This window comes from Schistocerca cancellata, chromosome 8 (assembly GCF_023864275.1).
Source record: "Schistocerca cancellata isolate TAMUIC-IGC-003103 chromosome 8, iqSchCanc2.1, whole genome shotgun sequence".
NCBI lineage: Eukaryota > Metazoa > Arthropoda > Insecta > Orthoptera > Acrididae > Schistocerca > Schistocerca cancellata.
The window spans coordinates 453,006,394-453,032,062 of record NC_064633.1 but is presented as its reverse complement, the minus strand read 5'-3'; the positions used below and the strand labels follow the sequence as shown (position 1 = coordinate 453,032,062).

Genomic DNA, 25,669 nt, shown 5'->3' with positions numbered 1-25,669 from the left:
TATTAATTCCAATCCCAAAGAAAGCAGGTGTTGATATCAGTTTAATAAGCCACGGCTGCAAGATCCTAACACGAATTTGTTACAGGCGAACGGAAAAACTGGTAGAAGCCGACCTCGGGGAAGATCAGTTTGGATTCCATAGAAATGTTGGAACACGTGAGGCTATACTGACCCTACGACTTATCTTAGAAAATAGATTAAGCAAAGGCAAACCTACGTTTCTTGCATTTGTAGACATAGAGAAAGCTTTTGACAATGTTGACTGGAATACTTTCTTTCAAATTGTGAACGTGGCAGGGGTAAAATACAGGGAGCGAAAGGCTATTTACAATTTGTACAGAAAGCAGATGACAGTTATAAGAGTCGAGGGGCATGAAACGGAAGCAGGGGTTGGGAAGGGAGTAAAACAGGGTTATAGCCTATCCCCGAAGTTATTCAATCTGTTTATTGAGCAAGCAGAAATGGAAACAAAAGAAAAATGCAGAGTAGGAATTAAAATCCATGGAAAAGAAATAAAAACTTTGAGGTTCGCCGACGACATTGTAATTCTGCCAGACACAGCAAAGGACCCAGAGGAGCAGCTGAACGGAAAGGACACTGTCTTGAAAGGAGGATATGAGATGAACATCAACAAAAGCAAAACGAGGATCATGGAATGTAGTCGAATTAAATCGGGTGGTGCTACGGGAATTAGATTAGAAAATGAGACGCTTAATGTAGTAAATGAGTTTTGCTATTTGTGGAGCAAAATAACTGATGATGGTCGAAGTAGAGAGGATATAAAATGTAGATAGCAATGGCAAGGAAAGCGTTTCTGAAGAAGAGAAATTTGTTAACATCGAGTATAGATTTAAGTGTCAGGAAGTCTTTCCTGAAAGTATTTGTATGGAGTGTAGCCATGTATGGAAGTGAAACGTGGACGATAAATAGTTCGGACAAGAAGAGAAGAGAAGCTTTCGAAATGTGGTGCTACAGAAGAATGCTTAAGATTAGCTGGGTAGATCCCATAACTGACGACGAGGTATTGAATAGAATTGGAGAGAAGAGGAGTTTGTGGCACAACTTGACAAGAAGAAGGGATCGGTTGGTAGGACATGTTCTGAGGCATCAAGGGATCACCAATTTAGTACTGGAGGGCAGCGGGGAGGGTAAAAATCTTTGAGGGAGACCAAGAGATAAATAGACTAAGCAGATTCAGAAGGATGTAGGCTGCAGTAGGTACTGGGAGATGAAGGGGCTTGAGCAGGATAGAGTAGCATTGAGAGCTGCATCAAACCAGTCTTAGGACTGAAGACCACACACACATATAAGAAAAAGAAGCAAAAGGTAGGCCCGAAGCCTAATGTCTCTGTGCTATCTAAAACACAGTAAATAATTCACCAGTTTCTTTATGAATAGCATATGTCGGATATTAACAAAGACATAGATGAATAAATATATTTATAAGCGCGCTGCAACCATTCTTTCGTGTAATTGTGGAGTACTTATGGTCTGACGCCATCGATAGTAATCAGCCACTTTGACCTCCAATAACTCACGTACTATTTACGTTACATGCCTGTAATTCGTACAAATTTAGGTTTACACTAATAGCTTTCTAAAGACATGGCGTTCGACAAAATCGGATGAAGCGATTATATTTTGGAAATTCGTTGCTGGGGGTTACTTGTATAATTTACCGTCAGATACCAAACTTTAAGTTAGTAAAGATATTGAAAATCTGATTACAACATCAGAATCTTCGTGCAAATAATGGTAATCTACCGTTCGCTGTTCCTATTTTGCTTTTTATTTCACTGTACAGTACACCTTCTTCCTGTTTTCGTGCTTGATCTATGTTCAGCTTTTGACAGTCTGTACACTGGGCCCCCTTACCCCTAAACCTGAGGGGGGATGCGATGGGGAGTTTCCCATGTAAGAAGCAACGCGACCCATATGTTAATTAGTTGCTCTTCCGCGGTGCACGTAATACTGAGGGAAACAACTGTTTCAAACCGACCACGGCACGCAGTACACCCTCATTCCCGTAGCACGACAAACACACTCTCGTTCTCAGTCCAGACTCTTCGTTGATGTTTTATCTCTGTCGATCTATTGGTATGTTTCTAAAGCTCAACATATCTGGCTTAAAATTACACTTTCAAAACTTTACGAATACATCGATTTATATTGTAACACAAATTGCAACCTCACATTATTCTGTTCAAGGGAAAATTTTTAAATAACGTGTTAATAAACGTGCGAGTACACAGCACCAGAAAAAATGAAAATAGGAATTACATTCACGACGACTACATCTCGATCCAATGTTTGAAACCATGTATCCAGCCTCGTTTATCCGCAGAACAAACAGGTTACATTCAAGGAAAAGGAACTCGTGAACAGTTCCTCAACGTACAACAAGGAATTGCGAAACCTTTGTGTTCTTGTCTTGTCTGCTTCCGTGACTATAGGAAAGTCTTTGACTGCATTGTCTGGGAAAAGTTGTGACAGGTACTTCAGAGTTTGGTGTCTCACCGCACTTGACAGTACCGATCAGAAGTTCACACAATAATCACCTCGCAGACTCGAAGACAAGTGCTGGTACATCTGATTTCTTCAGCGTATCAAAAAGAGTCAGAGAGGATTGAGTTCTATGCCCCCACCTGTACAATATTTATACAGAAAATTTTATAAGGAATGATGTTGATGGCTGGCCATCTCAATTGCTGGTAGAATTTTTAACAAGCTCCGATTTTCTGTGGACACCGTACCTGTACACAGCAGCGAAAATGAAGTTGCTGAGCTGTTAACAACAGTAACGGACATTAGTCTATCATATGGGTTGGACCTCAATCTCAACAAGACGAAATTCATAATAAGTGAACGAGGAGTATAGGTCCAGCTCACAGGTCGATTAAAGGACCTGGAAGTCTTTCATCTATCTTGTGTCAAACATCTGTGACACGGCAAGGTGTGAAGATGAGATGAGAAGACATATCACGCTAGAGCGAGTGACTATGAAGGAAATCACCGTGATTTCGCAGAACAGAACAATAACGAATATCTCAAACTTGCGACTTGTTGGAACACTCTTGTTTTCCCTTCAGTTTTATGGTTGCGAGTAGGGTTGCTGGCAGAATATTGATAAGCCCAAATATCGATATACCTCCCAAAATGTTTCGATATATATCGGTGACATATCTTTCCCAGCTGTATCGTTATCGCTATGACAATATGGAGTGGTGATATTTTTATCTATACACTACTGGCCATTAAAATGGCTACACCAAGAAGAAATGCAGATGATAAGCGGGTATTCATTGGACAAATATATGATACTAAAAACGACATGTGATTACATTTTCACGCAGTTTGGCTGCATAGATCCTGAGAAATCAGTACCCAGAACAACCACCTCTGGCCGTAATAACGGCCTTCATACGCCTGGGCATTGAGTCAAACAGAGCTTGAATGGCGTGTATAGGTACAGCTGCCCATGCAGCATCAACACGATACCACAGTTCATCACGAGTAGTGAGTGGCATATTGTGACGAGCCAGTTGCTCGGCCACCATTGACCAGACGTTTTCAATTGGTGAGACATCAGGAGAATGTGCTGGCAAGGGCAGCAGTCGAACATTTTCTGTATGCAGAAAGACTCGTACAGGACCTGCAACTTGCGGTCGTGCATTATCCTGCTGAAATGTAGGGTTTCGCAGGGATCGAATGAAGAGTAGAGCCACAGGTCGTAACATTATCTGAAATGTAACGCCCACTGTTCAAAGTGCCGTCAATACGAACAAGTGGTCACCGAGACGTGTAACCAATGGAACTCCATACCATCACGCCGGGTGATACACCAGTATGGCGATGACGAATACATGCTTCCAATGTGCGTTCACCGCAATGTCGCCAAACACGGATGCGACCATCGTGATGCTGTAAACAGAACCTGGATTCATCGGAAAAAATGACGTTTTGCCATTCGTGTACCCAGGTTCGTCGCTGAGTACACCATCACAGGCGCTCCTCTCTGTGATGCAGCGTCAAGGGTAACCGCAGCCATGGTCTCCAAGCTGATAGTCAATGCTGCTGAAAACGACGTCGAACTGTTCGTGCAGATGGTTGTTGTCTTGCAAACGTCTCCATCTGTTGACTGAGGGGTCGAGACGTGACTGCACGATGCGTTACAGCCATGCGGATAAGATGCCTGTCATCTCGACTGCTAGTAATACGAGGCCGTTGGGATCCAGCATGGCGTTCGGTGTTACCCTCCTGAACCCACCGTTTCCATATTCTGCTTACAGTCATTGGATCTTGACCAACGAGACCAGCAATGTCGCGATACGATAAACCGCAATCGTGATAGGCTGCAATCCGACCTTTATCAAAGTCGGAAACGTGATGGTACGCATTTCTCCTCCTTACATGAGGCATCAAGACAACGTTTCACCAGGCAGCGCCGGTCAACTGCTGTTTGTGTGTGAGAAATCGGTTGGAAACTTTCCTCATGTCAGCACGTTGTAGGTGTCGCCACCGCTGCCAACCTTGTGCGAATGGTCTGAAAAGCTAATAATTTGCATATCACAGCATCTTCTTCCTGTCGGTTAAATTTCGCGTCTGTAGCACGTATCTTCCTGGTGTAGCAATTTTAATGGCCAGTACTGTATGAAGCTGTTGTTTCGAAATTGTAGTAAAACGTAATTTTACTTTCACTATGTGAAAGAGTCTTACTACTTTTCGAGCTCCCATCACGTCTGGTATTTCTCTTTGACTCCCTTCACGGAAGTATAGGTGGCACAAAGAAGAAGTCAGAATGCACTAGGTGATGGTTGTGTCAATTAAACAACAAGATTTCCGATGTTGACAGATAGCACACCAGCTGTGTGCTATTTCTTCACATCGGCATTATTAAAAAAAAGTCTCTGAATGAGATAACCATAATGTAAAAGACGCGATTGGGTGGGGACGTGTGGGAGGGGGGGGGGGGGGGTATGCTGACGTATTCGGCGCTCGGCGCTACCAACAGAAACTGCAACGTTTAACTTCATCACGCAATTTTGACACCACGGCTGCTAGGGCGCTGGTGTTTGCGAAAAAGAAAAAGAAAAAAAAAAGAAAGGGAGGTCGACAAGGAGTGTTCTGGGCAAATCCGATATGCGACGAAACCTAACGACGGAGCCATCGGACACCTTTTATTTTGCCTCTTACATACAGTTAGCAAAGTGGTTATCACCAAGCGTGAACGTGCATCGTTTTCTTTTCAGTTCTTGCTATAAGGGTGACAAGTGGGCAGCTAGCTTGATGTACAGAATATCTAATACACTCCTGGAAATTGAAATAAGAACACCGTGAATTCATTGTCCCAGGAAGGGGAAACTTTATTGACACATTCCTGGGGTCAGATACATCACATGATCACACTGACAGAACCACAGGCACATAGACACAGGCAACAGAGCATGCACAATGTCGGCACTAGTACAGTGTATATCCACCTTTCGCAGCAATGCAGGCTGCTATTCTCCCATGGAGACGATCGTAGAGATGCTGGATGTAGTCCTGTGGAACGGCTTGCCATGCCATTTCCACCTGGTGCCTCAGCTGGACCAGCGTTCGTGCTGGACGTGCAGACCGCGTGAGACGACGCTTCATCCAGTCCCAAACATGCTCAATGGGGGACAGATCCGGAGATCTTGCTGGCCAGGGTAGTTGACTTACACCTTCTAGAGCACGTTGGGTGGCACGGGATACATGCGGACGTGCATTGTCCTGTTGGAACAGCAAGTTCCCTTGCCGGTCTAGGAATGGTAGAACGATGGGTTCGATGACGGTTTGGATGTACCGTGCACTATTCAGTGTCCCCTCGACGATCACCAGTGGTGTACGGCCAGTGTAGGAGATCGCTCCCCACACCATGATGCCGGGTGTTGGCCCTGTGTGCCTCGGTCGTATGCAGTCCTGATTGTGGCGCTCACCTGCACGGCGCCAAACACGCATACGACCATCATTGGCACCAAGGCAGAAGCGACTCTCATCGCTGAAGACGACACGTCTCCATTCGTCCCTCCATTCACGCCTGTCGCGACACCACTGGAGGCGGGCTGCACGATGTTGGGGCGTGAGCGGAAGACGGCCTAACGGTGTGCGGGACCGTAGCCCAGCTTTATGGAGACGATTGCGAATGGTCCTCGCCGATACCCCAGGAGCAACAGTGTCCCTAATTTGCTGGGAAGTGGCGGTGCGGTCCCCTACGGCACTGCGTAGGATCCTACGGTCTTGGCGTGCATCCGTGCGTCGCTGCGGTCCGGTCCCAGGTCGACGGGCACGTGCACCTTCCGCCGACCACTGGCGACAACATCGATGTACTGTGGAGACCTCACGCCCCACGTGTTGAGCAATTCGGCGGTACGTCCACCCGGCCTCCCGCATGCTCACTATACGCCCTCGCTCAAAGTCCGTCAACTGCACATACGGTTCACGTCCACGCTGTCGCGGCATGCTACCAGTGTTAAAGACTGCGATGGAGCTCCGTATGCCACGGCAAACTGGCTGACACTGACGGCGGCGGTGCACAAATGCTGCGCAGCTAGCGCCATTCGACGGTCCACACCGTGGTTCCTGGTGTGTCCGCTGTGCCGTGCGTGTGATCATTGCTTGTACAGCCCTCTCGCAGTGTCCGGAGCAAGTATGGTGGGTCTGACACACCGGTGTCAATGTGTTCTTTTTTCCATTTCCAGGAGTGTAATAAATCAATAAATATACACATCTAAATCCTGCAGTATTTTTACAATGTGCACCAGATATATTTATAGGCCCGTACGTATACACGTTTTCCGTCGATATATCGACATATTTTTCGATAACTCGGTGGCCTGTAACGATATGTTTTTAATATCAATATATCGGCATTCCGATATTTTTGAAAATATCAACACACCTAGTTGCGAGACACGCACTCTTAAAGCGAGAGACTAACAGCGCATCGAAGCGTTTGAGCTTTGGTGTTGGCGCACGATGCTGCACATAAAACATACCGAAAGAAGAACAAATGAGTACATCATAGACCAACTCAGTATTTCCAAGCACCGTTTTCTTTTGTCAACCAAAAAATTCTCCAGTTCTATGGCCAAATTGTGAGAAGAGATGGAGAAAGTCTCGAGAAAATAATCATGAAAGGTCTAGGGCACAAGACCAGAGGGAGGAGCAACGACAAGGTGGAGAGATCAAATCAAGGGCATCTCTGGTCTGCCTCCCCAGAAGGTTCTGAGAGAAGCTGGTTACTGGCCAGGGTGGAGACGTTTGGGTAGTCGGGTCACGACGCTCAGGAATCAGCTCAGCGATTAGTGATGGTCATGACATGATGCAAGCAGGAACATAGCTGTAGGAAAAAATAAATGTACAGTACTCATCCTGAAATAACTCTTTCGATGTATCAAGAAAGTAAAGTGGAAAACAAGAAAAAAGAAAGCACAGCAAAAAGAAAAAGAAGAGTAGATCGTGTTATCTTCACATACTGTTTCTACCTAGAAATAATTGGAACTCTCTTATCTGTTGTCATAGGTTGAAAATTGTCTGTATTTAATAAGACATCTCTAGACACTTATTTTGGATTCATGTTGCAATGGCTGTAGAAAACTGAGTGTTAGTCCACATGCCGGCCACAATTTCAATGTTACGTAATAGAGCTACCTATAAGTGTAAGTTAAGACTGGCTGTTGGTTGCGAATATTATGCCAGTAATTTGAATTATTCTCTGTGTTTCTCAGAAAACGGACCCGAATGATGAGCTACTCAGTACCTGGATTAATCACGTGGAGCATATGAGGGACATGCTACACACGAAATTAAGGGGTTGGATACAGGATATGCAATACGTCAGCGAGCAGACAGCGAATTACAAGGTGGAAGAAGACAAGAAGTCTCCTGGGAAGTATATAATAAGGTATAAACCACTGTACATTGAAACCTATGTCAGACTCAATGTTGTGTTGTGCCGGCCGGGGTGGCCGAGCGGTTCTAGGCGCTACAGACTGGAACCGCGCGACCGCTACGGTCGCAGGTTCGATTCCTGCCTCGGGCATGGTTGTGTGTGATGTCCTTAGGTTAGTTAGGTTTAAGTAGTTGTAAGTTCTAGGGTACTGACGTTCTCAGAAGTTAAGTCCCATAGTGCTCGGATCCATTTTTGATCCAGTTGTTCTCAATTTATCATACACACGTGTAGGGTGAGTACGTTGGGGATATCTTTCAGCGAATAACTCTCTACATCTCACTGAATTTAGTTGGCAGTCTCTGTAAATGAGAAGCATATCGACGTACTCTTCGAAGGAATACATCTTTCACATTCGCTTGATTCGACGATACTAGTCATGTCGATCCCATTAGTGATGTATTGTGAAAACGTCGAATGGTGTTTACATATCGATGGCACGTGAGATGGATACGCCGTATTCGGCGAATATTTACTATTTGCATGATATACGAGAGAGAATTGTCAGAGCATGTGCTTGGATAAGTGCCGAAGTGATAAGGAATATCACTCAATACATGATAAGAAGATTGCAGCACTGCATAGTTACCACTGGTCATGACTTCAAACATCTTCTGTAAATGGTCGCTCATACCACATACACGTGAGGCAATACTGACCCTACGACTTATCTGAGAAGAAAGATTAAGGAAAGGCAATCCTACGTTTCTAGCATTTTTTGACTTAGAGAAAGCTTTTGACAATGTTGACTGGAATACTCTCTTTCAAATTGTGAACGTGGCAGGGGTAAAATACAGGGAGCGAAAGGCTATTTACAATTTGTACAGAAACCAGATGGTAGTTATAAGTGTCGAGGGACATGAGAGGGAAGCTGTGGTTGGGAAGGGAGTGAGACAGGGTTGTAGCCTATCCCCAATGTTATTCAATCTGTATACTGAGCAAGCAGTAAAGGAAATAAAAGAAAAGTTCGGAGTAGGTATTAAAATCCATGGAGAAGAAATAAAAACATTGAGGTTGGCCGATGACATTGTAATTCTGTCAGAGACAGCAAAGGACTTGGAAGAGCAGTTGAACGGAATGGACAGTGTCTTGAAAGGAGGATATAAGATGAACATCAACAAAAGCAAAACGAGGATCATGGTATGTAGTCGAATTAAATCGGGTGATGCTGAGGTAATTAGATTAGGAAATGAGACTCTTAAAGTAGTAAAGGAGTTTTGCTATTTGGGGAGCAATGTAATGGATGATGGTCGAAGTAGAGAGGATATAAAATGTAGACTGGCAATGGCAAGGAAAGCGTTTCTGAAGAAGAGAAATTTCTTGACATCGAGTATTGATTTAAGTGTCAGGAAGTCGTTTCTGAAAGTATTTGTATGGATTGTAGCCATGTATGTAAGTGAAACATGGACGATAAATAGTTTAGACATGCAGAGAATAGAAGCTTTCGAAATGTGGTGCTACAGAAGAATGATGAAGATTAGATGGGTAGATCACATAACTAATGAGGATGTATTAAATAGAATTGGAGAGAAGAGGAGTTTGTGGCACAACTTGACAAGAAGAAGGGACCGGTTGGTAGGACATGTTCTGAGGCATCAAGGGATCACCAATTTAGTACTGGAGGGCAGCGGGGAGGGTAAAAATCTTTGAGGGAGACCGAGAGATAAATAGACTAAGCAGATTCAGAAGGATGTAGGCTGCTTGAGCAGGATAGAGTAGCATTGAGAGCTGCATCAAACCAGTCTTAGGACAACAACGACCACATTTTTTATCTTCGTTGACCTTCAAAGACCTTACTGTTACACATCATTGGATTCGTCTCGATAGCCGCCGTCAGAAAACAAGTACCAAACTATAGCATCCCATTTAAAAAACGAAGGTGAGCTTCATATCTCTGAAGCGACCCCACCGAGCAACAAAAAACCAACGTCATTTCATGACCCCTGTTGTTCCATGCAACATATGTCCCACAAACTTTTCAGCTACTATCATACTTTCGGATTTATTCTAGCTGGCAGCACTTAGTGACTCATCCTGTACACAGGGTGGTCAGGAAAAGTCTGAAAAGCGTCTAAGGGTGTTACAGGGCAGGTTGCACTCAGAAATAAATGTCACAAAGAAAATTAGACACATTGCGCTGTTTCTGAGTTAATTAGCACTGAAGTTATCCAGTCAAGTTACTGAGTGTGCAGCTTCAAGAAACGGGGTTTCCGAACGTGTTCTTGGTTTGCTTTCCCGGAAACCAAAAAAATGATATAAAAATGGGACATGTGATAGTGGTAAGCATCGAACCAACTCAAAGGTTGAGCAGTTTCGTGTGCGTCCATCGACGCTGACACCGACTGACGATAATTATATCTGGCGGCGAGCTTGAAATTTCATCACGTAACTGTCTGATTGGTTAAATTCAGTGCTATTATCTCGGAAACGGCGCTAGGTATCGAATTTTTTTTTGAGAATTATTTCTCATGACAATATACCTTGCAACACCATCACAAACTTTTCAGACTATTTCTGACCACCCTGTGTAATAACACAGAATTTTTTTTCCTTTATTGCGATTGCCTGTACAACAGGCAGGCTGGCAGCAGCATTCTACGCTGCTCTTCAGCCGTAGAAAAGACAATGAGAAAAAACAGAAGGAATACACATAATTTACATAATGGCGGGTAATAAAACAGTAGACACATAAATACAAAACCACGGAGCCGTTCACACTCGACGATAATCCACACTACAAACTGTTGACACGACGCACTAACACTGATGATGTCGATGGCACATGTGAACGATGGAGTGTGATGGTGATCACTAAACACAAAACACGACGGCACACACGAGAAACGGATGGCAATGATCTCCGGCGCGCGAATGTTCACGTAACGTGTGCGAGTCCGGTGACCTGCCAAGAGGGTGAGAAGGGTGAGGGGGAGTGAGATGGGAGAGCAAAGGTGCCAATGGCAGAGGAGATGGGACGAGGAGTAGAGGGACGGGGGTAGGGAAAGCCCGGGGGAGGAGTGGGGAGAAAGGGAGGAGGGAGGGAAGGAGGAGAGAAGGGAAGGAGGGTGCCCAAAAGAAGAAACACAGGAAGAGGGAGGGAGGATCAAATGTGGTAGGAGGGGAGCTGGCGGAAGCCACCTTGGGAGAGGGTGAGGAGGGTGGAGAGATGGAGAGCAGGTGGGACGTGGGAATATAGGCGCGGCAGCGGACAGGGGTGGGAGAGGATAGGTAAGACAAGTGGGTGAGCAGGATCGAGTTTACGGGAGGTGTAGAGGATCCGTATCAGTTCGAGGAAAAGTAGGAGGTGGGGGAACGGAATTAGGTCGTACAGGATCCACGTGGGGGAGGGGAGACGGATGCGATAGGCGAGGCGGAGGGCATGGCGTTCAAGGATCTGAAGGTAGGGGGGGGGGGGGCGGAGATCCAGGCCAGATGGGCGTAACAGGGGATAGGGCTGTTGAGGGATTGATAGGTGTGGAGTATGGTGGAGGGGTCCAGACCCATGTACGGCCGGAAAGGAGCTTGAGGAGACGGAGTCGGGAGCGTGCCTTGGCTTGGATTGTCCGGAGATGGGGGGAATAACACAGAACATAGACATTCGTGTACGTCTTCTGCGGATAAAAATGTACACTGCTATTGTCGTACGTTAAAGTTCCATGCTTTATGTAGATAAATAGCGGAACCTGTTGGCAATGGTAAAAAATTACATCAACATTTGTTTAACGTTATACAGGGTGCTCCATTGATAATGACTGGGCCAAATATCTCACGAAATAAGCGTCAAACGAAAAAACTACAAAGAACGAAATTTGTCGCTTGAAGGGGGAAACCAGATGGCGCTATGGTTGGCCTGCTAGATGGCGCTGCCATAGGTCCATCGGATATCAACTGCATTTCATAAAACAGGAACCCCCATTTATTATTACATATTCGTGTAGTACGTAAAGAAATATGAATGTTTTAGTTGGACCACTTTTTTCGCTTTGTGATAGATGGCGCTGTAATAGTCACAAACGTATAAGTACGTGGTATCACGTAACATTCCGCCAGTGCGGAAGGCATTTGCTTCGTGATACATTACCCATGTTAAAATGGACCGTTTACCAACTGCGGAAAAGGTCGATACCGTGTTGATGTATGGCTATTGTAATCAAAATGCCCAACGGGCGTGTGCTATGTATGCTGCTCGGTACCCTGGACGACATCATCTAAGTGTCCGGATAGTTACGTTATTTAAGGAAACAGGAAGCGTTCAGTCACATGTGAAACGTCAACCACGACGTGTAACAAATGATGATGCCCAAGTAGGTGTTAAAGCTGCAGTCGCGGCTAATCCGCACAGCAGTAGCAGTCAAATTGCGCGAGAATCGGGAATAAAAACGTCGGTGTTGAGAATGCAACATCAACATCGATTGCACCCGTACCATATTTCTATACACCAGGATTTGAATGGCGACGACTTTGAACGTCGTGTACAATTCTGCCACTGGGAACAAGAGAAATGACGGGACCATTACAGATTTTTTGCACGCGTTCTATTTAGCGACGAAGCATCATTCACCAACAGCGGTAACGTAAACAGGCATAATATGCACTATTGGGCAACCGGAAAATCCACGATGGCTTCGAAAAGTGAAATATCAGGGACCTTGGTGGGTTAATGTATGGTGCGGCATTATGGGAGCAAGGATAATTGGCCCCCATTTTATCGATGGCAATCTAAATGGTGCAATGTATGCTGATTTCCTACGTAATGTTCTACCGATGTTGCTACAAGATGTTTCACTGCATGAGAGAATCTCGATGTACTTCCAACATGATGGATGTCCGGCACATAGCTCGCGTGCGGTTGAAGCGGTATTGAATAGCATATTTCATAACAGGTGGATTAGTCGTCGAAGCACCATACCATGGCCCGCACGTTCACCGGATCTGACGTCCCCGGATTTCTTTCTGTAGGGAAAGTTGAAGGATATTTGCTATCGTGATCAACCGACAACGCCTGACAACATGCCTCAGCGTATTGACAATGCATGTGCGAACAGTACGGAAGGCGAACTACTCGTTGTTGAGAGGAATGTCGTTACACGTAGTGCCAAATGCATTGAGGTTGACGGACATAATTTTGAGCATTAATGTGGTATTTACAGGTTATCACGTTGTAACAGCATGCGTTCTCAGAAATGATAAGTTCACAAAGGTACATGTATCACATTGGAACAACCGAAATAAAATGTTCAAGTTCTGTATTTTAATTTAAAAAACCGAACTGTTACCAACTGTTCGTCTAAGATCGTGAGCCATATGCTTGTGACTATTACAGCGCCATCTATCACAAACCGAAAAGCGTGGTCCATCTAAAACATTCATATTTCTTTACGTACTACGCGAATATGTAATAAAAAGTGGGGGTTGCTACTTTAAAAAACGCAGTTGATATCCGTTTGACCTATGGCAGCGCGATCTAGCGGGCCAACCATAGCGCCATCTGGTTTCCCCCTTCAATCTAGACAAATTTCGTTCTTTGTAGTTTTTTTCGTTTGACGCTTATTTCGTGAGATTTTTGGTCCGGTCACGATGAATGGACGATCATGTTTATCACTGTAGCTCATCAGAAGGACAGACCTTTGCTTAAAAAAAGAAAAGACACGACGGTTCTAGTCGCAGTCCAGTAAGCAGTTTTAATCTGCCAGGGAGTTTCAAATAAGCGCACACGTTCCGCTGCAGAGCGAAAATTCCATCATGCACATTTTTACGTTCTTGCTTGCACTGTACATGATTTGGCGTGTTTGTTTTATTTGCTTTTAACGTTCAACCTCGCCGCTCGTGCGTCAACAGGCTGCCGCTGTTGAATCATCGCCTGCTGTCGTATCACGAGCAGTACCCCGCCTTTCCCGACGACTTCAGCGCGCAGTGTGAAAAGCAACAGCCAGAGGCGTCGTCAATGTTCACTCTCGCCGACGTGCTCTACGGCTTCTACTACAGCGTCTGGTTCAACGAAGCTGCTATTTTCCTGCCGCTTTACGAAATTCACTACGATACGACCAGCTATGGTGGACCATCAAATAAACCTCCTATCGACATCAAAGGTAAGTTTGATTCTGGGATACACGCGCTTCACGTTTATGCACTGAAGGCTGTTGACTCTACTGTCATTCGAGGAATCAGGTACAAAAAACACCTGTAGATATTCACTTCTAGATCTTCCGTGATTTTCTACACCACGTAAGATAATTGCGATAGTTGCTCGTGTACTTTCCATCTTCCATCTTTCGACTGGCTGGCAGCTCTCCATCTCTGTTTGTTTCTAGCTTACACTTCATTTCGACGTGACGTAGGTTAGAAAATTTAAAAAGGGAAATGGATAGGTTAAAGTTGGATATAGTGGGAATTAGTGAAGTTCGGTGGCAGGAGGAACAAGACTTTTGGTCGGGAGAATACAGGGTTATAAATACAAAATCAAATAGGAGTAGGTTTAATAATGAATAAAAAAAAAAGGAATGCGGGTAAGCTACTACAAACAGCACAGTGAACGCATTATTGTGGCCAAGATAGACACGAAGCTCACGCCTACTGCAGTAGTACAAGTTTACATGCCAACTAGCTCTGCAGATGATGAAGAAATTGATGAAATGTATGATGAGATAAAAGAAATTATTCAGGTAGTGAAGGGAGACGAAAATTTAATAGTCATGGGTGACTGTAATTCGAGAGTAGGAAAAGGGAGAGAGGGAAACATAGTAGGTGAATATGTATTGAGGGTAAGAAATGAAAGAGGAAGCCGTCTGGTAGAATTTTGCACAGAGCATAACTTAATCATAGTTAACACTTGGTTCAAGAATCATAAAAGAGGGTTGTATACATGGAAGAATCCTGGAGATACTAGAAGGTATCAGATAGATTATATAATGGTAAGACAGAGATTTAGGAACCAGATTTTCAACTGTAAGACATTTCCAGGGGCAGATGTGGACTCTGATCACAATCTATTGGTTATGAACTGTAGATTAAAACTGAAGAAACTGCAAAAAGGTGGGAATTTAAGGAGATGGGACCCGGATTAACTGACTAAACCAGAGGTTTAACATTAACAGTAGAAATCCATTATTCCTTCGGAAAATATCATGTAAGTGTAAAAAAGTTGTGGAATGTTTTCAAAGAGATAGTATCGACAGCATTTGAGAGATATATACCACAGAAATTAATAAGTGATGGTACCGATCCCCCACGGTACACAAAACGGGTCAGATCGTTGTTGCAGTAGCAACGAATAAAGCATGCCAAATTTAAAAGAACGGAAAATCCCCAAGATTGGCCAATTTCTACAGAAGGTCGAAATCCATCGCATATTTCAATGCGAGATGCTTTTAATAATTTCCACAACGAAATTCTGTCTCGAAATCTTGCAGAAAACCCAAAGAGATTCTGGTCACATGTAAAGCACACCAGTGGCAAGACGCAATCAATACCTTCACTGCTCGATAATGACGGTGAAGTCATTGATGACAGTGCCACCAAAGCGGAGTTATTAAACACGGTTTTCCGAAACTCTTTCACCAAAGAAGGCGAAGTAAATATTCCTGAATTCCAATCAAGAACAACTGCCAAGATGAGAAACATAGAAGTAGATATCCTCGGTGTAACAAAGCAGCTTAAATCACTCAATAAAGGTAAGGCCTCCGGTCCAGATTGTATACCAGTCAGGTTCCTCTCAGAGTATGCTGATAAAATAGCTCCATATTTAGCAATTATATACAACCACTCGCTCACAGAAAGATCCGTACCTAAAGACGGGAAAATTGCTCAAGTCACACCAATACCCAAAAAGGGAAGTAGGAGTAATCCGCTCAATTACAGGCCTATATCACTAACGTCGATTTTCAGCAAGGTTTTGGAACATATACTGTATACGAACATTATGAAGTACCTCAAAGAAAACGATTTATTGACATATAGTCAACACGGATTCAGAAAACATCGTTCTTGTGAAACACAACTAGCTCTTTGTACTCATGAAGTAATAAGTGCTATCGACAGGGGATGTCAAATTGATTCCATATTTTTAGATTTCCAGAAGGCTTTCGACACCGTTTCTCACATGCGTCTTCTAATCAAACAGCGTGCCTATGGAGTATCGCCTCAGTTGTGCGACTGGATTCGTGATTTCCTGTCAGAAAGGTCTCCGTTCGTAGTAATGGACGGAAAGTCATCGAGTAAAACAGAAGTAATATCCGGCGTTCCCCAAGGAAGTGTTATAGGCCCTCTATTGTTCCTGATCTCTATTAACGACATAGGAGACACTCTGAGTAGCCGTCTTAGATTGTTTGCAGATGATGCTGTCATTTGCCGTCTTGTAAAGTCATCTTATGATCAAAACGACTTGCAAAATGATTTAGATAAGATATCTGTATGGTCCCCCCATGAACCATGGACCTTGCCGTTGGTGGGGAGGCTTGCGTGCCTCAGCGATACAGATGGCCGTACCGTAGGTGCAACCACAACGGAGGGGTATCTGTTGAGAGGCCAGACAAACACGTGGTTCCTGAAGAGGGGCAGCAGCCTTTTCAGTAGTTGCAGGGGCAACAGCCTGGATGATTGACTGATCTGGCCTTGTAACATTAACCAAAACGGCCTTGCTGTGCTGGTACTGCGAACGGCTGAAAGCAAGGGGAAACTACAGCCGTAATTTTTCCCGAGGACATGCAGCTCTACTGCATGATTAAATGATTATGGCGTCCTCTTGGGTAAAATATTCCGGAGGTAAAATAGTCCCCCATTCGGATCTCCGGGCGGGGACTACTCAAGAGGACGTCGTTATCAGGAGAAAGAAAACTGGCGTTCTACGGATCGGAGCGTGGAATGTCAGATCCCTTAATCGGGCAGGTAGGTTAGAAAATTTAAAAAGGGAAATGGGTAGGTTAAAGTTAGATATAGTGGGAATTAGTGAAGTTCGGTGGCAGGAGGAACAAGACTTTTGGTCAGGTGATTACAGGGTTATAAATACAAAATCAAATAGGGGTAATGCAGGAGTAGGTTTAATAATGAATAAAAAAATAGGAGTGCGGGTTAGCTACTACAAACAGCATAGTGAACGCATTATTGTGGCCAAGATAGACACAAAGCCCATGCCTACTACAGTAGTACAAGTTTATATGCCAACTACCTCTGCAGATGATGAAGAAATAGATGAAATGTATGACGAGATAAAAGAAATTATTCAGGTAGTGAAAGGAGACGAAAATTTAATAGTCATGGGTGACTGGAATTCGTCAGTAGGAAAAGGGAGAGAAGGAAACATAGTAGGTGATTATGGATTGGGGGGAAGGAATGAAAGAGGAAGCCGCCTTGTAGAATTTTGCACAGAGCATAACTTAATCATAGCCAACACCTGGTTCAAGAATCATAAAAGAAGGTTGTATACCTGGAAGAATCCTGGAGATACTAAAAGGTATCAGATAGATTATATAATGGTAAGACAGAGATTTAGGAACCAGGTTTTAAATTGTAAGACATTTCCTGGGGCAGATGTGGATTCTGACCACAATCTATTGGTTATGAATTGCAGATTGAAACTGAAGAAACTGCAAAAAGGTGGGAATTTAAGGAGATGGGACCTGGATAAACTGAAAGAAGCAGAGGTTGTAGAAAGTTTCAGGGAGAGCATAAGGGAACAATTGACAGGAATGGGGGAAAGAAATACAGTAGAAGAAGAATGGGTAGCTCTGAGGGATGAAATAGTGACGGCAGCAGAGGATCAAGTAGGTAAAAAGACGAGGGCTAATAGAAATCCTTGGGTAACAGAAGAAATATTGAATTTAATTGATGAAAGGAGAAAATATAAAAATGCAGTAAATGAAGCAGGCAAAAAGGAATACAAACGTCTCAAAAATGATATCGACAGGAAGTGCAAAATGGCTAAGCAGGGATGGCTAGAGGACAAATGTAAGGATGTAGAGGCTTGTCTCACTAGGGGTAAGATAGATACTGCCTACAGGAAAATTAAAGAGACCTTTGGAGAGAAGAGAACCACTTGTATGAATGTCAAGAGCTCAGATGGCAACCCAGTTCTAAGCAAAGAAGGGAAGGCAGAAAGGTGGAAGGAGTATATAGAGGGTTTATACAAGGGCGATGTACTTGAGGACAATATTATGGAAATGGAAGAGGATGTAGATGAAGACGAAATGGGAGATAAGATACTGCGTGAAGAGTTTGACAGAGCACTGAAAGACCTGTGTCGAAACAAGGCCCCGGGAGTAGACAACATTCCATTTGAACTACTGATGGCCTCGGGAGAGCCAGTCATGACAAAACTCTACCATCTGGTGAGCACGATGTATGAGACAGGCGAAATACCCTCAGACTTCAAGAAGAATATAATAATTCCAATCCCAAAGAAAGCAGGTGTTGACAGATGTGAAAATTACCGAACTATCAGTTTAATAAGTCACAGCTGCAAAATACTAACGCGAATTCTTTACAGACGAATGGAAAAACTGGTAGAAGCCGACCTCGGGGAAGATCAGTTTGGATTCCGTAGAATTGTTGGAACACGTGAGGCAATACTGACCTTACGACTTATCTTAGAAGAAAGATTAAGAAAAGGCAAACCTACGTTTCTAGCATTTGTAGACTTAGAGAAAGCTTTTGACAATGTTGACTGGAATACTCTCTTTCAAATTCTGAAGGTGGCAGGGGTAAAATACAGGGAGCGAAAGGCTATTTACAGTTTGTACAGAAACCAGATGGCAGTTATAAGAGTCGAGGGGCATGAAAGGGAAGCAGTAGTTGGGAAAGGAGTAAGACAGGGTTGTAGCCTCTCACCGATGTTATTCAATCTGTATATTGAGCAAGCAGTAAAGGAAACAAAAGAAAAATTCGGAGTAGGTATTAAAATTCATGGAGAAGAAATAAAAACTTTGAGGTTCGCCGATGACATTGTAATTCTGTCAGAGACAGCAAAGGACTTGGAAGAGCAGTTGAACGGAATGGACAGTGTCTTGAAAGGAGGGTATAAGATGAACATCAACAAAAGTAAAACGAGGATAATGGAATGTAGTCAAATTAAGTCGGGTGATGCTGAGGGAATTAGATTAGGAAATGAGACACTTAAAGTAGTAAAGGAGTTTTGCTATTTAGGAAGTAAAATAACCGATGATGTTCGAAGTAGAGAGGATATAAAATGTAGACTGGCAATGGCAAGGAAAGCGTTTCTCAAGAAGAGGAATTTGTTAACATCGAGTATAGATTTAAGTGTCAGGAAGTCGTTTCTGAAAGTATTTGTATGGAGTGTAGCCATGTATGGAAGTGAAACATGGACGATAACTAGTTTGGACAAGAAGAGAATAGAAGCTTTCGAAATGTGGTGCTACAGAAGAATGCTGAAGATAAGGTGGGTAGATCACGTAACTAATGAGGAGGTATTGAATAGGACTGGGGAGAAGAGAAGTTTGTGGCACAACTTGACTAGAAGAAGGGATCGGTTGGTAGGACATGTTTTGAGGCATCAAGGGATCACAAATTTAGCATTGGAGGGCAGTGTGGAGGGTAAAAATCGTAGAGGGAGACCAAGAGATGAATACACTAAGCAGATTCAGAAGGATGTAGGTTGCAGTAGATACTGGGAGATGAAGAAGCTTGCATAGGATAGAGTAGCATGGAGAGCTGCATCAAACCAGTCTCAGGACTGAAGACCATTACATACATACACATCTGTATGGTGCGAAAAGTGGCAATTGACCCTGACTAAAGAAAAGTGCGAAGTTATTCACATGAGTACTAAAAGAAATCAGCTAAATTTCGATTACGCGATAAGTCACACAAATCTGAGGGCTGTAAATTCAACTAAATACTTAGGGATTATAATTACAAATAACCTAAATTGGAACGATCACATAGATAATATTGTGGTAGATCAAACCAAAGACTGCGATTCATTGGCAGAACACTTAGAAGGTGCAACAGGTCTACTAAAGAGCCTGCTTACATTACGCTTGCCCGCCCTATTCTGGAGTACTGCTGTGCGGTGTGGGATCTGCATCAGGTGGGACTGACGGATGACACCGAAAAAGTACAAAGAAGGGCAGCTCGTTTTGTATTATCGTGGAATAGGGGAGATAGTGCAACAGACGTGATACGTGAATGGGAGTTTCAATCATTAAAACAAAGGCGTTTTTCGTTTCGACGGGATCTTCTCATGAAATTTCAATCACCAGTTTTCTCCTCCGATAGCGAAAAATTGTGTTTGCACCCACCTATATAGGGAGAAATGGTCATCACGGTAAAATAAGAGAAATGAGGGCTCGCACAGAAAAAATTCAGTGCTCGTTTTTCCCGCGTGCCGTTGGAGAGTGGAACGGTAGAGAGACAGCTTGAAGGTGTTTCACTGAACCCTCTGCCAGGCACTTTAACGTGAATAGCAGAGTAATCACGTAGATGTAGAAGTACAGGGTGTCCCACTCAAATCTCCCTGATTTCAGAGACCCAGGAAGAGAAGACACAGTAGATACAATGAAAAATGCACCACATTGTAGAGCATCTGAAATAATTTATTTTTTTATCATGAATACACCTCTACATATGAACCACTTGTAGCACGAAGAATATCGAGTCTACATTCAATTTCTTGCCGAGTTCTTTGTAACATTTCCTCTGTTACTGTTGCAATCACATTAGTGATACGATGTCGCAACGCAGGAATGTCGTCCACTTTGGTCGCATACACTCGGTCCTTCACGAATCCCCACATGAACAAATCAAGTGGCGTAATGTCGGGTGAACGTGGTGGCCAGGCAATGGGTCCTCCATGTCCGATCCAACGATTGGGAAATTTATTATCCAGGAACTTGTGAACATCCGTTGACCAATGCGGCAGAGCTCCATCTTGTTGAAAAATGATGTTGAGTTGCAAGTCTTGTATCAGAGGGTACACAAACTGCTCTAGCATGTCCATATACAGTGACTCATTCAGTGTTTGTTCCGCAAAGAAGAACGGTCCAACAACGCTGTCGTGCATTGGTCAGTACCAGACGTTTAGTTTAGGGCTATCACGAACATGTTCAATGACAGTGTGCGAATTTGCAAACCCCAAATCCGAACATTATGCCTATTAACCCTTCTTGATAGATGAAAGGTTGTCTCAGCTGAGAATAAACATTTTTCCAGGAAGCTGGCATCCATATCAATAAGCTGCAGTATATCCACAGCAAATTGTTATCGGTATCATTTGTCGTTCGGCGTCAGATGTTGCAGAATTTGCACTCAGGAAGCACACATACGAAGAAGCTGGTGAACTACACGATGCAATGTTGATCGAGGTACATCAAGTTGCCTAGATGCTTGACGAAATGACTTATGTGGACTTCTGAGAAACGTTTGTCTGATGTCCTCCACCGTCTCTTCTGAAACTCCGTAACGTGCACCGCCAGGATGTTTCCGAATACCTCCTGTTTCCAGAAACTTCCTATACCATTTCTTAACTGTTTTCACATCAGGTGGATCACATTCATACGCACGACGATAATTTCTTTACACAGTAATCGGCGATTTTGTTTCTGCAAACCACACTACTGCTTCCGCGCGCTGCTGTGGAGTCGCCATTTTCACTTCATGCGACCATGCTGCACTCTGGCGACGATACATGGCACTTCTGACGCGGGAATACAAATTCTTTGAGATGCTCTACAATGTGGCGCATTTTTCACTGTCGTAGGCGGAGGGTACCCTGAGTACCTCTATCCGTTCTCCCTTCTATTCCAGTCTCGTATTGTTCGTGGAAAGAAGGATTGTCGGTATGCCTCAGTGTGGGCTGTAATATCTCTGATTTTATCCTCATGGTCTCTTCGCGAGATATACGTAGGAGGGAGCAATATACTGCTCGACTCCTCGGTGAAGGTATGTTCTCGAAACTTCAACAAAAGCCAGTAGCTTACTACTGAGCGTCTCTCGCGCAGAGTCTTCCACTGGAGTTTATCTATCATCTCCGTAACACTTTTGCGATTTCTAAATGATCCTGTAACAAAGCGCGCTGCTCTCCGTTGGATCTTCTCTATCTCTTCTATCGACTCTATCTGGTACGGATCCCACACCGGTAGCTTTGTAAGTAACATATCTGATTGCCGCAGCGGTAACACCGGTTCCCGTCAGATCACCAAAGTTAAGCGCTGTCGGGCTGGGCTAGCACGTGGACGGGTGACCAACCGGTCTGCGAGTGGGGTGCACTCAGCCCTTGTGAGGCAAACTGAGGAGCTACTTGATTGAGAAGTAGCGGCTCCGGTCTCGTAAACTGACATACGGCCGGGAGAGCGGTGTGCTGACCAGATGCCCCTCCATATCCGCATCCAGTGACGCCTGTGAGCTGATGACGACACGGCAGCCGGTCGGTACCGTTGGGTCTTCCAAGGCCTGTTCTGACGGAGTTTACTTTAGTTTTTTTAGTTTGTTGGCAACATGTGTCCACTGCATTGTTTGGTCAGCGCCAGCCTCGAACTCCAGCTCTTATGTACTGAAATCGGCACTCATCTGACCAGGTCACGGTTTTACAGTCGACTAGGATCGAACTTATATGGTCAAAAGACCAGGAGAGGAGCTGAAGGCGATGTCGTGCCCTTAGAAAAAGTACTCGCGACGGTCGTCTGCTGCCATAGCCCAGTACCGCCATATTTCGCCGCACTGCTCTAACGGACCGTTCGTCGTAAGTTCCACAATGATTTCTGTGTGTTGCTTGTCTGTTAGCATTGACAACTCTACGCAAACGCCGCTGCTCTCGGTCGTTAAGTGAAGGTAGTTGACCACTGCGTCGTCTGTGGTGAAGGGCAATGTCTGAAATCCGGTATTCTCGGCACACTTTTGGTACTGTGTATCCAGGAACACTGAATTCACTAAATCTTTATGTCTGCATATCACTATTTCGGGACTGTTTGTTAACTAAGTGTAAAGCATATGATTAGCACTCAGTGTTAACTGATAATGACAAATATTAAAGATGCGCAAACCTAGAAAATACACACACCATTTACGCAAATCTCTCACAAACGGAAATACACAAAATTCTGTCCCAATTATTACTGAGTTTATTTCTAACTCAGCAATGTTCTTATTACTGGAAAAAAGAAGATTAGGTTTTAATGCCTCGTCGACATCGCGATCATTAGAACCAGAGGTTGAGCTGTGTCAAGATGTGGAGACAAATCGGCCGTGTCCTTTCAAGGGAACCAACTCGGCAGTTGCCTGGAGTGATTTGGAGAACCTAAGCCGGGATGTTCGTTGTGGATTTGAATGAGAGTACAATTTGCGCCGACCCTTGAGGCCGAGTGGTTCTAGGCGCTTCAGTCTGGAACCGCGCGACCGCTACGGTCTCAGGATCGAAACCTGCCTCGGACATGGATGTGTGTGATGTGCTTAGGTTAGTTGAGTTTAAGTAGTTCCAAGTTCTAGGGGACTGATGAACTCAGATGTTAAGTCCCATAGTGCTCAAATCCAATTATATAGTACAATGTGCCAACCACTATACTGCCTGGCTAACTTCGTATTACTGCGATGCTGATCAACTTAAAGGGTTTCAACAAATAGCAAGCAGCAGTATAAACTAGGCTATCTTATGGAAAGAGCGCTAAGGGAACGCAATAGCAAAACTGAAATGGTTCAAACGGCTCTAAGCACTATGGGACTTAACATCTGAGGTCGTCAGTCCCCTGGACTTAGAACTACGTAAACCTAACTAACCTAAGGACATCTTACACATCATGCCCGAGGCGGGATTCGAACCTGCGACCGTAGCAGCAGCGCGGTTCCAGACTGAAGCGCCTAGAGCCGCTCGGTCACAACGGCCAGCTCAATAGCAAAACACAGGGGTTTTCACGAACCGTGGTGGACACTTTGATAACGCTCTCAAGAAATAACGCCCTGTTTATTTTTGCCACGACCACCAACCGAGGTAGCAGGAAACAGGCCTAGCCAAACTCCATAGTGTTTGGGAAGTGGCGACTCTCCAGTAACTGCAGACACGCTTTCCAAAGTAAACATCCGCCATCCATATGTGGCGAGCAGACCTCCACAGCTGTAGGTGAGACAGTGTAAGGGAATAGCTGGCAGCTCTACCGCCCGTTGCCAGCTTTCAGCTGCGAAGCGCCATTGGCTGCTTGAGAAAACAGAAGACGTCTACACAGCTGTGTCAACAGTGAGGCGTTCCCATAGAGACGTTTACAAAATTGCATTACGTTATTGGCTGAGGCCAGCCAGCGAAGTTGTCGCACACAGCCCACTGATGCTATCAGGGATCGATTCATGCCGACTCCACCATAGCGAGCTCAGGCTCAGATCCAGAGAGTCTGCGTCCCAGCAGACAACCCCCAGAAAAACACATGCGTCAGCTGCACACGCAGATAAATCCCCGGTCGTGGCAAACTGAGCGTGCCACCTACCGACAGGCCAGGAAAAAAAAATTGTAGCTTTATGTCGTTGTCGTTGTTGTTGTTGTTGTTGTGGTCTTCAGCCCAGAGACTGGTTTGATGCAGCTCTCCATGCTACTCTATCCTGCGTAAGTTTCTTCATCTCCCAGTACCTACTGTATAAGGAAACCCAAAGGCGTTCTGCAAGCAGAGGTATTAATATGAGCATATTCACAACTCACAAAATTTTAATGTTTTTATAGTAGCAAAGAAACACTTTTTCTATGTGACAAAAATGTCGCAGTTGCACCGTTTGACGGCTAGGGGTCCATGAAGGTTTTACCAACGACTGTCTAACATACTCAGAACAACCACATGCTCCATGCATAATGGTTGTAGCCTCAGCCAAACTAGTAACCATCTCTTCTGGAATGCCTATTCCAGTCTTGTATTCCAAATGCTTTATCTACCCCTACCAAAACAAATCCATAGGAGTTCGGCAGCATCTATAAAACTATTTTCATCACACAGCAGTACGAACACCATCTGTGAACATCATTAGTGCTTCAGTGGTTGTCAACCCGATCTCCACTGCCCACGACCAAGTGTTCCAGGTTTCATTATGGACGGTAGGCAGGAAGGATTTTAAAAATATTTTAATTAACTTTTGGTGCGACCGGTAGCCACGTGGTTTATGGCGTCTTGTCATGATGCGCGAGGCTCCCCCCGTCGGAGGTTCTCCTCCCTCGGGCATGGGTGTGTCAGTGTCGTCCTCAGCATAAGTTAGTTTAAGTTCGATTAAGTAGTGTGTAAGCTTAGGGACCGATGATCTTAGCAGTTTGATCCCATAAGACCTTAACACAACTTTTAAAAAAAAGGAAAGTAAATAAAATTAACTTTTCATAAAACTTTGACATAAAGTACACTGTGTGATCAAAAGAATCCGGACATCCCCAAAAACATAAGTTTATCATATTAGGTGCATTGTGCTTCCACCTGCTGTCAGGTACTCCATATCAGCGACTTCAGTAATCATTAGACATCGTGAGAGAGCAGAACGGGGCGCCCCGCAGAACTCACGGACTTTGAACGGGGTCAGGTGATTGGGTGTCACTTGTGTCATACGTCTGTACGCGAGATTTCCACACCCCTAAACATCCCTAGGTCCGGTGTTTCCGATATGGTAGTGAAGTGGAAAGTGTATAGGCCGACCTCGTCTGTTGACTGACAGAGACTGCCGACAGTTGAAGAGGGTCGTCACGTGTAATAGGCAGACATCTATCCCGACCATCACATAAAAATTCCAAACTGC

General features: G+C 44.3%; 1 protein-coding gene across 1 annotated transcript in view; it reads left to right on the top strand.

Moving 5' to 3' along the window:
• The window catches only part of LOC126095171 (uncharacterized), a 98,289-nt gene that overhangs the window by 56,435 nt on the left and 16,185 nt on the right, over positions 1-25,669 (top strand). Inside the window, exons 5-6 of the mRNA XM_049909899.1 lie at positions 7,752-7,927; positions 13,811-14,061. Of these exons, the coding sequence (XP_049765856.1) occupies positions 7,752-7,927; positions 13,811-14,061 (427 nt within the window). The remainder of the gene's footprint in view (positions 1-7,751; positions 7,928-13,810; positions 14,062-25,669) is intronic.